The 12,556-nt window shown below is 39.3% G+C and overlaps 1 protein-coding gene across 1 annotated transcript in view; it reads left to right on the forward strand.

Moving 5' to 3' along the window:
* The window catches only part of LOC124619654 (coiled-coil domain-containing protein 170), a 451,315-nt gene extending 439,040 nt beyond the window's left edge, over positions 1-12,275 (forward strand). Inside the window, exons 15-16 of the mRNA XM_047146186.1 lie at positions 8,291-8,416; positions 11,792-12,275. Of these exons, the coding sequence (XP_047002142.1) occupies positions 8,291-8,416; positions 11,792-12,112 (447 nt within the window). The 3' untranslated portion in view covers positions 12,113-12,275. The remainder of the gene's footprint in view (positions 1-8,290; positions 8,417-11,791) is intronic.
* Positions 12,276-12,556: the final 281 nt, after the last annotated feature.

A 12,556-nucleotide genomic window follows, 5' to 3' on the forward strand; every position in this document is an offset into this window, starting at 1 on the left:
TGCAAAATGGTAAAGAAGGAATGGCTCGAGGACAAATTTAAGGATGCAGAACCATATATCACTAGGGGTAAGATAGATGCCACCTACAGGAAAATTAGAGAGACCTTTGGAGAAAAGAGAACCACCAATATGAATATCCAGAGCTCAGATGGAAAACCAGTCCTAAGCAAAGAAGGGAAAGCAAAAAGGTGGAAGGAGTATCTAGAGGGTCTATACAAGGGCGATGTACTTGAGGGCAATATTATGTAGTAAATAGAAAAGGACATAAATGAAGATAAGATGGTAGATATGATACTGAAGAATTTGACAGAGCACTGAAAGACCTAAGTAGAAATGAGGCCCCAGGAGTAGACAATATTCCGTTAAAACTACTGATTACTTTGAGAGAACGAGCCATGACAAAATCCTTCCATCTGGTGAGTGAGAAGTATGAGACAGGTGAAATACCCTCAGATTTCAAGAACAACATAACAACTCCAATTTCAAAGAAAGCATGTGCTGACAGGTGTGAGAATTACTGAACTACGAGTTTTAATAAGTCATGGTTGCAAAATACTAACACGAATTCTATATAGACAAATGGAAAAACTGGTAAAAGCCAACCTCAGCGAAGATCAGTTTGGATTCCGTAGAAAAGTAGGAACACGTGAGGCAATACTGACCCTAAGACTTACCTTAGAAGAGAGGTTAAGGAAAGACAAACCTACGTTTATGTGTTTGTAGATTTAGAGAAAGCTTTTGACAATGTTGACTCAATACCCGCTTTCAAATTCTGAGGGTGGCTGAGGTAAAACAAAGGGAGCAAACGCCTATTTACAATTTGTACAGAAACCAGATGGCAGTTATGAGAGTCGAGGGGCATGAAAAAGAAGCAGTGGTTGAGAAGGGAGTGAGACAGGGTTGTAGTGTATTCCTGATGTTATTCAGTCTGTACATTGAGCAAGCAATAAAGGAAACAAAAGAAAATTTGGAGTAGGAATTAAAATCCAGTGCAAAGAAACCTTGAGGTGTGTCAATGACATTGTAATTCTGTCAGAGACAGCAAAGGACTTGGAAGAGCTGTTGACCAGTATGGACAGTGTCTCAGGAGGAGGATATAAGATGAATATCAACAAAAGCAAAATGAGGATAATGGAAGGTAGTTGAATTAAATCAGGTGACACTGAAGGAATCAGATTAGGAAATGAGACACATAAGTAGGAAATGAGTTTGGTTACTTTGCCAGCAAAATAACTGATGATGGTCGAAGTAGAGAGGATACAAATGTGGACTGTTGATGGCAAGGAAAGTGTTTCTGAAGAAGAGAAATTTGTTAACATTGAGTATTGAGTTAAGTGACAGGAAGTCTTTTCTTAAAGTATTTGTTTGAACTATAGCAATGTATGGAAGGGAAACATGGACAATAAACAGTTTAGACAAGAAGAGAATAGAAGCTTTCGAAATTTAGTGCTGCATAAGAATGCTGAAGATTTGATGGGTAGATCACAGAACTAATGAGGAGGTACGGAACAGAAGTGGGGAGAAGAGGAATTTGGGGTCCAACTTGACTAGAAGAAAGGATCGGTTGATAGGACTCCTTCTGAGGCATCAAGGGATCACCAGTTTACTACTGGAGGGAAGTGTGGAGGGTAAAAATCATAGAGGGAGACCAAGAGATGAATACACTAAGCAGATTCAGAAGGATGTAGGTTGCAGTAGGTATTTGGAGATGAAGAGGCTTGAACAGGATGGAGTAGCACAAAGAATTGCATCAACACAGTCTTTGGACTGAAAATGACAACAACAGAAAGGATTCCTCTATATGGCCCATGAATAGGTTGGCATAGGATGATGCCATGTGGGTGCCCATAGCCATACCCCTGGATTTGTTTGTAGGTGATGCCTTCAAAGGAGAAATAGTTGGAGAGGATACAGTTGGTCATGGCAACTAGGAAGGAGGTTCTTGGTTTGGAATCTGTCAGGTGTTGGGAAAGGTAGTGTTTAATAGCAGTAAAGCCATGGTCATTAAGGATGTTAGAGTCAAATGAGATGGCATCAGCAGTGATGAGCAGGGCACTGTGCAGTAGAGGAACAGGAACTGTGGAGAGCTGATGGAGGAAATAGTTGGTATCTTTTATAGGAGGGAAGGTTGCGGGCAAAAGGCTGAAGGTTTTGGTCTACAAGAGCGGAGATTCTCTCAGTGGAGACACAGTAACCGCCCACAATGGGGCATATTGGGTGATCAGGTTTATGGATTTTAGGGAATAATGGAAGGTAGGAGTGTGAGTAGTGGTAGGGGTGAGCAGAGAGATGGATTCTGGAGAGAGGTTCTGGGACAGACGTGAGGATTTGAGGAAAGAATGGAGATCCTGCTGGATTTCTGGAATTGGAACACTGTGGAAGGGTTTGTAGGTGGATTAATCTGACAGATGGTGGAGTCCTTCTGCCAGGTAATCCTTGCGGTTCAAAACAACATTAATGGAGCCTTTGTCAGAATGTAGGATTATAAGGTTGGGATCAGTTTTTGGGTGGTGTATTGTGGTTCTTGCTGCAGACGTAAGGTTAGTTTACATGTTGAGAGTTGTGGGGAATGATGGTGAGGCATGGTTCAAGGTTAAGAAATCAGGCCCCTTCTCTGTTCCCATTTCAGCACAACACAGCCCTCTACACCACCAATACACCCAGTCTTTCATTGTTGTTGTTGTTGTTGTTGTTGTTGTTGTTGTGGTCTTCAGTCCTGAGACTGCTTTGATGCAGCTCTCCATTCTACTCTATCCTGTGCAAGCTTCTTCATCTCCCAGTACTTACTGCAACCTACATCCTTCTGAATCTGCTTAGTGTATTCATCTCTTGGTCTCCCTCTACAATTTTTACCCTCCACACTGCCCTCCAATGCTAAATTTGTGATCCCTTGATGCCTCAGAACATGCACTACCAACCGGCCCCTACTTCTTGTCAAGTTGTGCCACAAACTTCTCTTCTCCCCTATTCTATTCAATACCTCCTAATTAGTTACGTGATCTACCCATCTAATCGTCAGCATTCTTCTGTAGCACCACATTTCGAAAGCTTCTATTCTCTACTTGTCCAAACTATTTATCGTCCATGTTGCACTTCCATACATGGCTACACTCCATACAAATACTTTCAGAAACGGCTTCCTGACACTTAAATCTATACTCAGTGTTAACAAATTTCTCTTCTTCAGAAATGCTTTCCTTGCCATTGCCAGTCTACATTTTATATCCTCTCTACTTCGACCATCATCAGTTATTTTGCTCCCCAAATAGCAAAACTCCTTTACTACTTTAAGTGTCTCATTTCCTAATCTAATTCCCTCAGCATCACCCGACTTAATTAGACTACATCCCACTACCCTCGTTTTGCTTTTGTTGATGGTCATCTTATATCCTCCTTTCAAGACACTGTCCATTCCGTTCAACTGCTCTTCCAAGTCCTTTGCTGTCTCTGACAAAATTACAATGACATCAGCGAACCTCAAAGTTTTTAATTCTTCTCCATGGATTTTAATACCTACTCCAAAATTTTCTTTCATTTCCTTTACTAATTGCTCAATATACATACTAAATCACATCGTGGAGAGGCTACAACCCTGTCTCACTCCCTTCCCAACCACTGCTTCCCTTTCATGCCCCTCGACTCTTATAACTGCCATCTGCTTTCTGTACAAATTGTAAATAGCCTCTCACTCCCTGTATTTTACCCCTGCCATCTTTAGAATTTGAAAGAGAGTATTCCAGTCAACATTGTCGAAAGCTTTCTCTAAGTCTACAAATGCTAGAAACGTAGGTTTACCTTTTCTTCATCTTTCTTCTAAGATGAGGCGTAAGATCAGTATTGCCTCACGTGTTCCAACATTTCTACGGAATCCAAACTGATCTTCCCCGAGGTCGACTTCTACCAGTTTTTCCATTCGTCTGTAGAGAATTTGCATTAGTATTTTGCAGCTGTGACTTATTAAACTGATAGTTCGGTAATTTTCACATCTGTCAACACCTGCTTTCTTTGGGATTGGAATTATTATATTCTTCTTGAAGTCTGAGGGTATTTCGCCTGTCTCATACATCTTGCTCACCAGATGGTAGAGTTTTGTCATGACTGGCTCTCCCAAGGCCATCAGTAGTTCTAATGGAATGTTGTCTACTCCCGGGGCCTCGTTTCGACTCAGGTCTTTCAGTGCTCTGTCAAACTCTTCACGCAGTATTGTATCTCCCATTTCATCTTCATCTACATCCTCTTCCATTTCCATAATATTGTCCTCAAGTACATCGCCCTTGTATAGACCCTCTATATACTCCTTCCACCTTTCTGCTTTCCCTTCTTTGCTTAGAACTGGGTTTCCATCTGAGCTCTTGATATGCATACAAGTGGTTCCCCTTTCTCCAATGGTCTCTTTAATTTTCCTGTAGGCAGTATCTAGATTACCCCTAGTGAGATAAGCCTCTACATCCTTACATTTCTCCTCTAGCCATCCCTGCTTAGCAGTTTTGCACTTCCTGTCAATCTCATTTTTTTCCTTTTTGCCTGCTTCATTTACTGCATTTTTATATTTTTTTCCTTTCATCAATTAAACTCAATATTTCTTCTGTTACCCAAGTCTTTCATACTTCTCTCCTATTATACTACCTCTCTCCCCTGCCCTCCATCTAACCTCCCAAATGCACCTGGCTGCCCCATCCTTTCTCCATATTGTCCCTGCGCACTCCCACAAACAGCACTTTACTATCCTCCAACCTGCCGTGCTATCCTTCCTCACCCAAGCTTCCTTGCTTATCCCCACCACCTGGTTGCCTCTCCCATGATGCACCGCCGCTCACAGACTGGCTTCAGCTGCTGGAGACTGTGGTCATGTGGTGTGTGTGTGTGTGTGTGTGTGTGTGTGTGTGTGTGTGTGTGTCCAAAAGCTCACTTTTCGACAGTCTTTTTGTTGTACCTATCTGCAACTCTCATTATGGTGGGTAACAACTATCCTTTTCATAATATTGTTACAGTCCATCCTGGATTTTCCATTGTTTAATCTATAGATGTTCAGTCTGGACTACTACTTCTAAATATCACTTGACACTAGGCATTTACAGTCCAATGATCTTCATTTATAGCACGTGGCTGTAACACCTGGCACCTGCTGATATGCACTGGCAGGTACACTGGAACTGTTGCTCTGCAAGCTGGAACAGGAACAGTTGTGTTTGGTGAACCTCTATTTATTCACAACCAGTGGAATGATGTCTATCTGTGCTCTATTTTGCGGAAGAGGAAAGAATAGCCAGTGATCAGTGCCCTCTGTGGCTGCTGACATAACTAGTGGCAGTTGTAGTCAACTATTTGAAGGTCTCATGGAGAAAGCGTAAATCAGTTCCAGTGAATGAATACCATCTAGACTGTGACATATCAGAATGTTGAGATGCCTGGTATGAAGACTGCTTACTTGGCACCCCCTGTAGATATTCACTGTGTACCATGTGATTGTGGACACGGCAAGAAGAAACCCACAAATTAAAAAAAAGCATGTGCTCTCTAACTTCATTTATTATTTCTAGGAATGGAAAACAAAGTATGACACACTGCAGGGAAAAATAAGTGCCCTGCAGCCTGTTGTAAGGGGGGGAAAACTTAACAGCAAAAAAATCTGAAATTGGAGGCAAATAGAAAATGAGAGTAATAAATGTTTAGAGGAGAAGATAACGAAATAAACTAAAGCCAAAATTAAGAGCAGAAATGTAGCAAATGCTTCCTTCTTATAAACTACCAAAATGAAATGATTGGCAGGAGCAAAGGGCTTGTTGGAGATCCTCTTCCCATCTCATGAGAGTGAAAATATTGTTGCTACAGTATCCCAAGATTCAGATGGCAAAAGAAATACTGTTGTTACTCTTCACAGACTGTTCATCAACATAACATTGTGATGAAAAAAAGAGGGGGGGGGGGGGCTGCATTGATGATTGTTAAATCCAGGAGGGTGTAGAGATGCGAGCATGTGTTGTAATAACACAAATTCCCATTTCTGGAGTTCAGGGAAACAAAAATTGGTGGGAGGATCAAAATAGTTCCAGGTCCCTTGAGTTATGCAGTGGAAAGTGTTCAGCAACTGGGTACTGGATGCAGTCTTTCTTTCTTTGCCCATTCATATACATGGCCAGTTTAGTGGTGGTAATTCCTATAAAAGCAATGTGCAGTGAAGAGTTAATTCAGTCAATAAACAAGATGTGTGGTTTTGGACTTCAGAAAGTCATGTCTGTGGCAGGCAAATGTATAAATACGTTAAGGATGGTACTGGTAACAAGATGGTGTTCCGAGCTTGTTGTAAGTGGAAGCTGTATTAGTAACAGGGTGAGAGGGATTTGTTTGTGAATAAGATTTGTGAGGTAGTTTTGAGAGAGGAAAGCCTGGAAAACATCACTGGTGAACGTATTGAGGAATTCAGTGGTGGAGCAGATACATTTGGCGAAGATGCCTTGGCATTGGGAAGGGAGTGTTTGATTTTATTACTTTTTATTCTTCATTCTCCTTACTCATTTTTTCCTTTCACTCCTTTTCCTCCTACTTCTTTGTTGCATTTCTCTTTCACATAACCTGTCTTTACTTATCACTCTGAAGCTGGCTCAGTGCTTATCAGTGTACAATCTCTGATTTTCTACTCCATGATGCCTCTCACTGCATCTCTGTCTCCCTGTGTCTTAAGAGGTGGGACCATCTCACCCAGGGCCCAAGTGACTTGCCCTTTATTTTCCAACATCCCTGACCTACCCCACTCTTCTCCCCAAGGAAGGAACTGTACTTTGTGTATTTTTACAGGTAACTAGCAGCAGAATTAAATACTGGCCACTAATTGTGTTTCATAATTTTCTTGACTGAAATGTTCTTTTGATAAAAATAGTGGAGCTTCAACTTCTGAAAGTTATTATTTCGGTTACCTTTTGGCCCTGCCTTTTAATGCCACCTGGTAGCCATATTTTTTGTATCTTCTTTTGACTTCATTCAGACTTAAGATGCAAATGTTTCTTTTCCGAAGGACTTTTGTGATCTCTTCATACTAAATAATGGGTCCTGTAGACTAACTCGAAGTGTTTATTAAGCCACAAGTATATTAAGAGGGATTTAGAAACTCTCTCTTGAATTAACTTCACTGAAATGAATGAAATCCAGTGATGACATGTAATGTTTTGAAACACAGAACTTCCAATTTAATGAACATGTCATGATGAAAGAAAATTTGTGCCGCATTGAGATTCATATCCATAGACCTGTTTATTTCTACAATGGTTTGCATCGGTGTATAGCTTGAACATTTAGCTATTTTTCGACATAATAACCCTTTCTGTCAATGCATTTTTGTAGACACTGTGGCAGTTTTTGCATGCCCATGTCATACCAGCTCACCGCCATGCTGTTCAGAAAGTTATGAACCTCTTCTTTCACCTCATCATCGGAGCTGAATTCATTCGATTAAGTATAACTGTAGACATCTACATGGCCGTGTTATACAAAGTCTACTATAATAGCTCTGACACATATAACTGAAGATAGAATCAGCAAGCCAAAATGAATCTTCTTTGTGTGCAGAAATGGGTGGTGGAATCCTTGTGAAAATTGGGAATGGATGACAGGCACGTATACTGCTTCCATATTTATGTTCTGCTGGAAATCAGTATGTGAGGGTGCTTGATAGGTTCCTTTCTGCAGCTTGATAAGAGCTGTACTAGGAAGTGAAAGTCTTAGCTAAATCTGGAAGTTTTTTTGAGTCACAGATGGTCATTGGTGGAAATTCTGTAATCCATAAAAAGCGTGAGCTTCAGATTCCAGGAGGGAGCAAGTGCCCCCCAGCCCCTTGCAAATGCCAATGATTGACAGGTACACTAAAACACAAAGAATAACAAGTACTCCAGTAACAACTGAGCAGCACTGCTGCATGGTAGTAGTGATCAGTGCAGACCACAGAAGTGCTGTCACTGCTGGAGTACTGGCTATTCTTCATGTTTTACTGCACCTGTTAATACATATTGATAAAACAAATATCACACTAGACTAAATTTTGGACCACTCTGTTGAATGGGCACATAGAATTCTGCTTTAAATATCATTTTGTTTTTAATTGAAAACAAACCAATATTTTCCATCGACACTGGGCGTCACGTGAAAGATATGATGCGCAGTACTTCTTTTGCCTGTTTCCAGCTACACACTGCAAAAACAGAATCTGCCAAAACACCAGAAAAAGTATGCCTCAGGAATTTTAGGAGATCCCCCTGTATAGACATAGATTTGAACATTATGCTACTCTTTGTAACAGGTTCGAGCAACAAGTCAGTCTGCTGAGCAAGAGCGATCTCTGAATGACCACCAGGTACAGTTGCTACGAGATGAGCTGTCCAGTACAAAGCAAAGCCTGCTGGATTGTCAGCGAAGAGAAAGTTCGGTAAGCAATCTGTTGTCTCTTGATTGGCCAGTTTGCTGTGATGTTTGACTACAGATTAATTACAATATGATAGCTCATGTGGTTACGGAGAAGACATTGTGATAGAAGACAGAAAAAGTTTCACAACTATAATTCAACTATAAATCCTTGATATTTTGACTTCTGGTTCCACATGAAGAACAACAGAGTCTACAATCTTAAAGATACGCTCCAAGAAAAACTGTGTTAGTAGAGTTTTTTGTGCCATGCGCTTAATGCACACCATTATATAAAATAAGTTTCATGCTTTCTGAATTGAACTTGAAAATAACAAAAATTAATAAAATAGAGCAGAGAAACATTAGGCACGCCTTGAAATGATGCTCAAAATCATATACAGCAACTGAGGTGGAAATTGAGAATATTGAGGATGTCCTTCGTGTTTCCTGATATTTGAATAAATCTCTACTGAAAAAATTTTTACCCATTTAGGTAAAGATGATAGAAATTTGTCAGTGCCACACAACAGCAGACTATGTGGTCTACATAATCCGCCTCTTATATTCTTTCAAATGCTAATATTCTGAATTTAAGAGTCAACTTTAAATTCTCTATCAGCACCTCATTTGCTGTACACATTTCGAGCGTCATTCAAAAGTGTATCAAATGTTCCTCTAATCTGATTTATTCCTTACTTTTGGACAAATCATTTCACCAAACATTTGGCGGTTTTTCTTTTCCAGAAACCAGGATCTTTTTGACATCTCATCTGATTTCTTACCACCTTCTGTTCTCAAAAGTCCTGAGTTTAGTGCCTGATTTGAAGTGAGCCAATTTGACAGTTAAAATATCTCACAAATGCAACTTTGTACATTTGGGAAAGTTAGACCATGCACAGATGAACTTTTTGACGTCTTTCTATTGTCATCTGTTCTCAAAATTTCCTAAATTTAGTACGTGATTCAAAGGAAGCCTTTTTAACAGTTAAATATCACACCATTGCAACTGTTTATGCACAAAAAAGCTAGGCTTTGCACAGGTGAATTTTTCCATTTACACAGCTAGCAGCATCTGCTAGCTATGTAGCTATAAATATTATTTTTCATCAAATCACTAATTTTTTCCTTAATTAACCTGATTACTTTCAAGCAATTAATTTTTCTTTTCAAAGCTAGACCTCACAATGACCAATTTGATGCCCCATTTGTCATTTTCCCACTCCTTGTTTGGCTATAATAATTCAGACAAAAACCATTGTGTAATTTGTCTTTCAACAAATTAATATTTTTATCTTAATTTCCTTGATTATTTTGAAACAATTAAACTTCCTTTTTGTAAAATTCGACTTCACACTGGTCAGTTCAATATGCAGTTTGTCCATTTTCCACACTTTGTCTGGCTATGAAAATTCAGACAAATAATCAGGTGTGAAATTTATTGAGAATCTTGTTTTCACTCCACTCAAATATTTGACCAACAGGTTTCTACACCTTTTCTTTTCCTCTTGAAATTCAACGAAAAAACTCCTTTCAAAAGCTTGAAATTCTGTGCAAAGCTTACACATCCAGTTAAAAGGAGACCTGCTGTTTAATGTAGACTCCAAACCATGATGAAATTGTGTCTCAAAGACAAATAATTAAAGTGCTCACAAGTCTCAAAAACAAATAAGCAGACTGACAAGTATTCCATACATAAATATGCTATTAGGCAGAAAAATCCGCTATACTATGAACAAGGTATAGGGGATACTAAATCAGTGCCTCACTGATTTTGTTGGACTTAAGTGTGTATGACAAAAGAAGACACACTACATTAATTTTTTTACAAAAAATGAACAGCACAATTCAAACGTTAAGTGATTTATTTAGGCCAGACTTGGACTGTCATCCACATCTTGTTGGACTGTCCGATTTTAGCCGCACTGCGGTGAAAGTTTAACCTCCCTGGCAATCTGCCTATGGTGCGGGCAACAATGCCTCAACGGCTGCTTTAGTTTTACATTTTGTTTGTGAGTGGGGTTTTTATCACATAATCTGAGGGTGGGTGCCTGGCCTTCTCCCCCATTTTCCTCCCTCCATTTTCACTCTTCCTCAATCTTTTTTTGCTATTAGTTTGCCTTAGTGTTCATCTTCTCCCTATCTGTATTCCTTTAGCTTTGTCTTTTAGGCTGGAGATTTTAGTGTTTTGCAGGGTGGCTGGCTCATCCTTTTTAATTTTTGCCAGCCAGCCCATGCCATCTGCTATATTATTTTAATATCTTCCACTACTCTTTCCTTTTAGTGTACATTTACCCTTTTGTTAGCTTCTTTTGTTTTCTTCTTCAGTGTGGTTCCGGTTTAGTTTTAAGTCTTTTATTTTCCCCTGACTCCTTTTGGGAAAAGGGACTGATGACCCCGTAATTTGGTCCTACTACTCCCCACACCAACCAACCATGAAATAATAATTACTACTACTACTGTGAATTATCATTCTTGCCAGTAACCACCACTGCACTAATTTTACAAATTTGCAGTTTAACATAGGAACTCAAATGAAGATAGATGACAGACTCCATGACAGAAAGAAAATATGGTTACTAATTGAGGTAATAGATGACAGATATGGTTTCTAGTGGTAAAAACTTGTCCACTGCAAATTTTTATTACTCTCTGTTATTGGAGTGGTATTTATCCTTTCTCCAACAGCATTTCGTTTCATCCAAGCTTACAAACAACAACTTATCATCAAAACAAGTTCATGTTTGTAACAAGAAATCATTAAATCTAATAAGTGGGCTGTTGGAAAACACCACACCCATAAAATATTGCAAGTTAAAAAAAAATCATTTATCATCACTATCAACACTACTGATAACAGTGGTGTGGATCTAACAAGGTGGGGCACAATAGCAAGAGAGAGTTCACCACGAAACAAACTAGCCATTAGTACCATTCTGCTATATCTGCCTGCAGTGTTCCTTGAGGGTGCACACTGAACATACAGTATTGATTTTTCTAGGTTAGTGCTTGTGTGCTGATGTCTATTTGACCATTTCACCAAATACTTCACAAGCAAATGAGAGTCATAGCATTCAGTGTATATTAATTTTTTTGGAAAACAGAAACCGTGTCCCCATGGAGAGGCTGTTGCAGCATTGCCAGTTGGTAAGAGTGGAAATATTTGGAGCATGTATAATAGGACCAGCAGCAACTGTTACAGAATTCATACTGCATCATCGTAGTAGTATTAGTAGTAGTAGCAGCGCAGCAGCTAGTGGTGGTAAGTGGTCACAGTCGTAGTTTGAGTTGAAAATGCAGCTTTCACTATAGATTAGTTAATAAAATATTAGGAAAATAAGAAATAGTTCATAAAATATTAGGAAAATAATAAAACAAATTTGAAGTATTGTATCTACAGTTACAGAGCTTCCGATCATCAGTCAGCAAACTCCTGGGTTTGGATCTCCCTGTGCCAGACTATGAAATTATCTCACGCCTACAGAAACTGGTATCCGCACATCGTGACTTTACTCTTGTCTCTCGCCGATACGATGATCCCCTATTGCTCGGATCAGCATCAAGGACACCTCTTCCAGTGGGAAACAGCCCAAACCCAGGACCAAGAACACCTCGATTTGATGATTCTGGTTTTGGAGATCCACCTGATCTCAGTACCTTAGATGACAGTGACGATGTTAATGGCATCTATAACAAACGACCTCTGAGAACTTCTACGTAATGTGACAGTTTTGAGATCTTGCATTTTACCATTGTAAGTTAGAGCTCAAGGTTATGTACAGATAAAAAAAAGTGAAAAAGTTTTCCACTGTATATTTTATCAGCAAACCATCTGAGACTTATTTTCTAGTGACCAGCCAACACTATTGTAATGTATATGACTTAATCACACAGAGAAAATATTAAAAACTAGAAATAAAAAAAGGACTGCAGGCACCAAAAATACTAGTAGTAACATTTATATAATTCAAACAAACTTCTGTGCAAATGCCTGTTTCCATTTAATGAGTGAGATATGGTGTTCACAGCCTGTTTCAATGATATAAGAAGTTCATCAAATTCACACCAAAGGGGACCCAAGAATAAACAGAATGTAAACAAAAAGTAGTTTTATTTAATTTGACTTAGATAATTGTCAAATCTCCTTCAAAGTAACATTCATTTA

This window comes from Schistocerca americana, chromosome 6, assembly GCF_021461395.2.
Source record: "Schistocerca americana isolate TAMUIC-IGC-003095 chromosome 6, iqSchAmer2.1, whole genome shotgun sequence".
Taxonomy (NCBI): domain Eukaryota; kingdom Metazoa; phylum Arthropoda; class Insecta; order Orthoptera; family Acrididae; genus Schistocerca; species Schistocerca americana.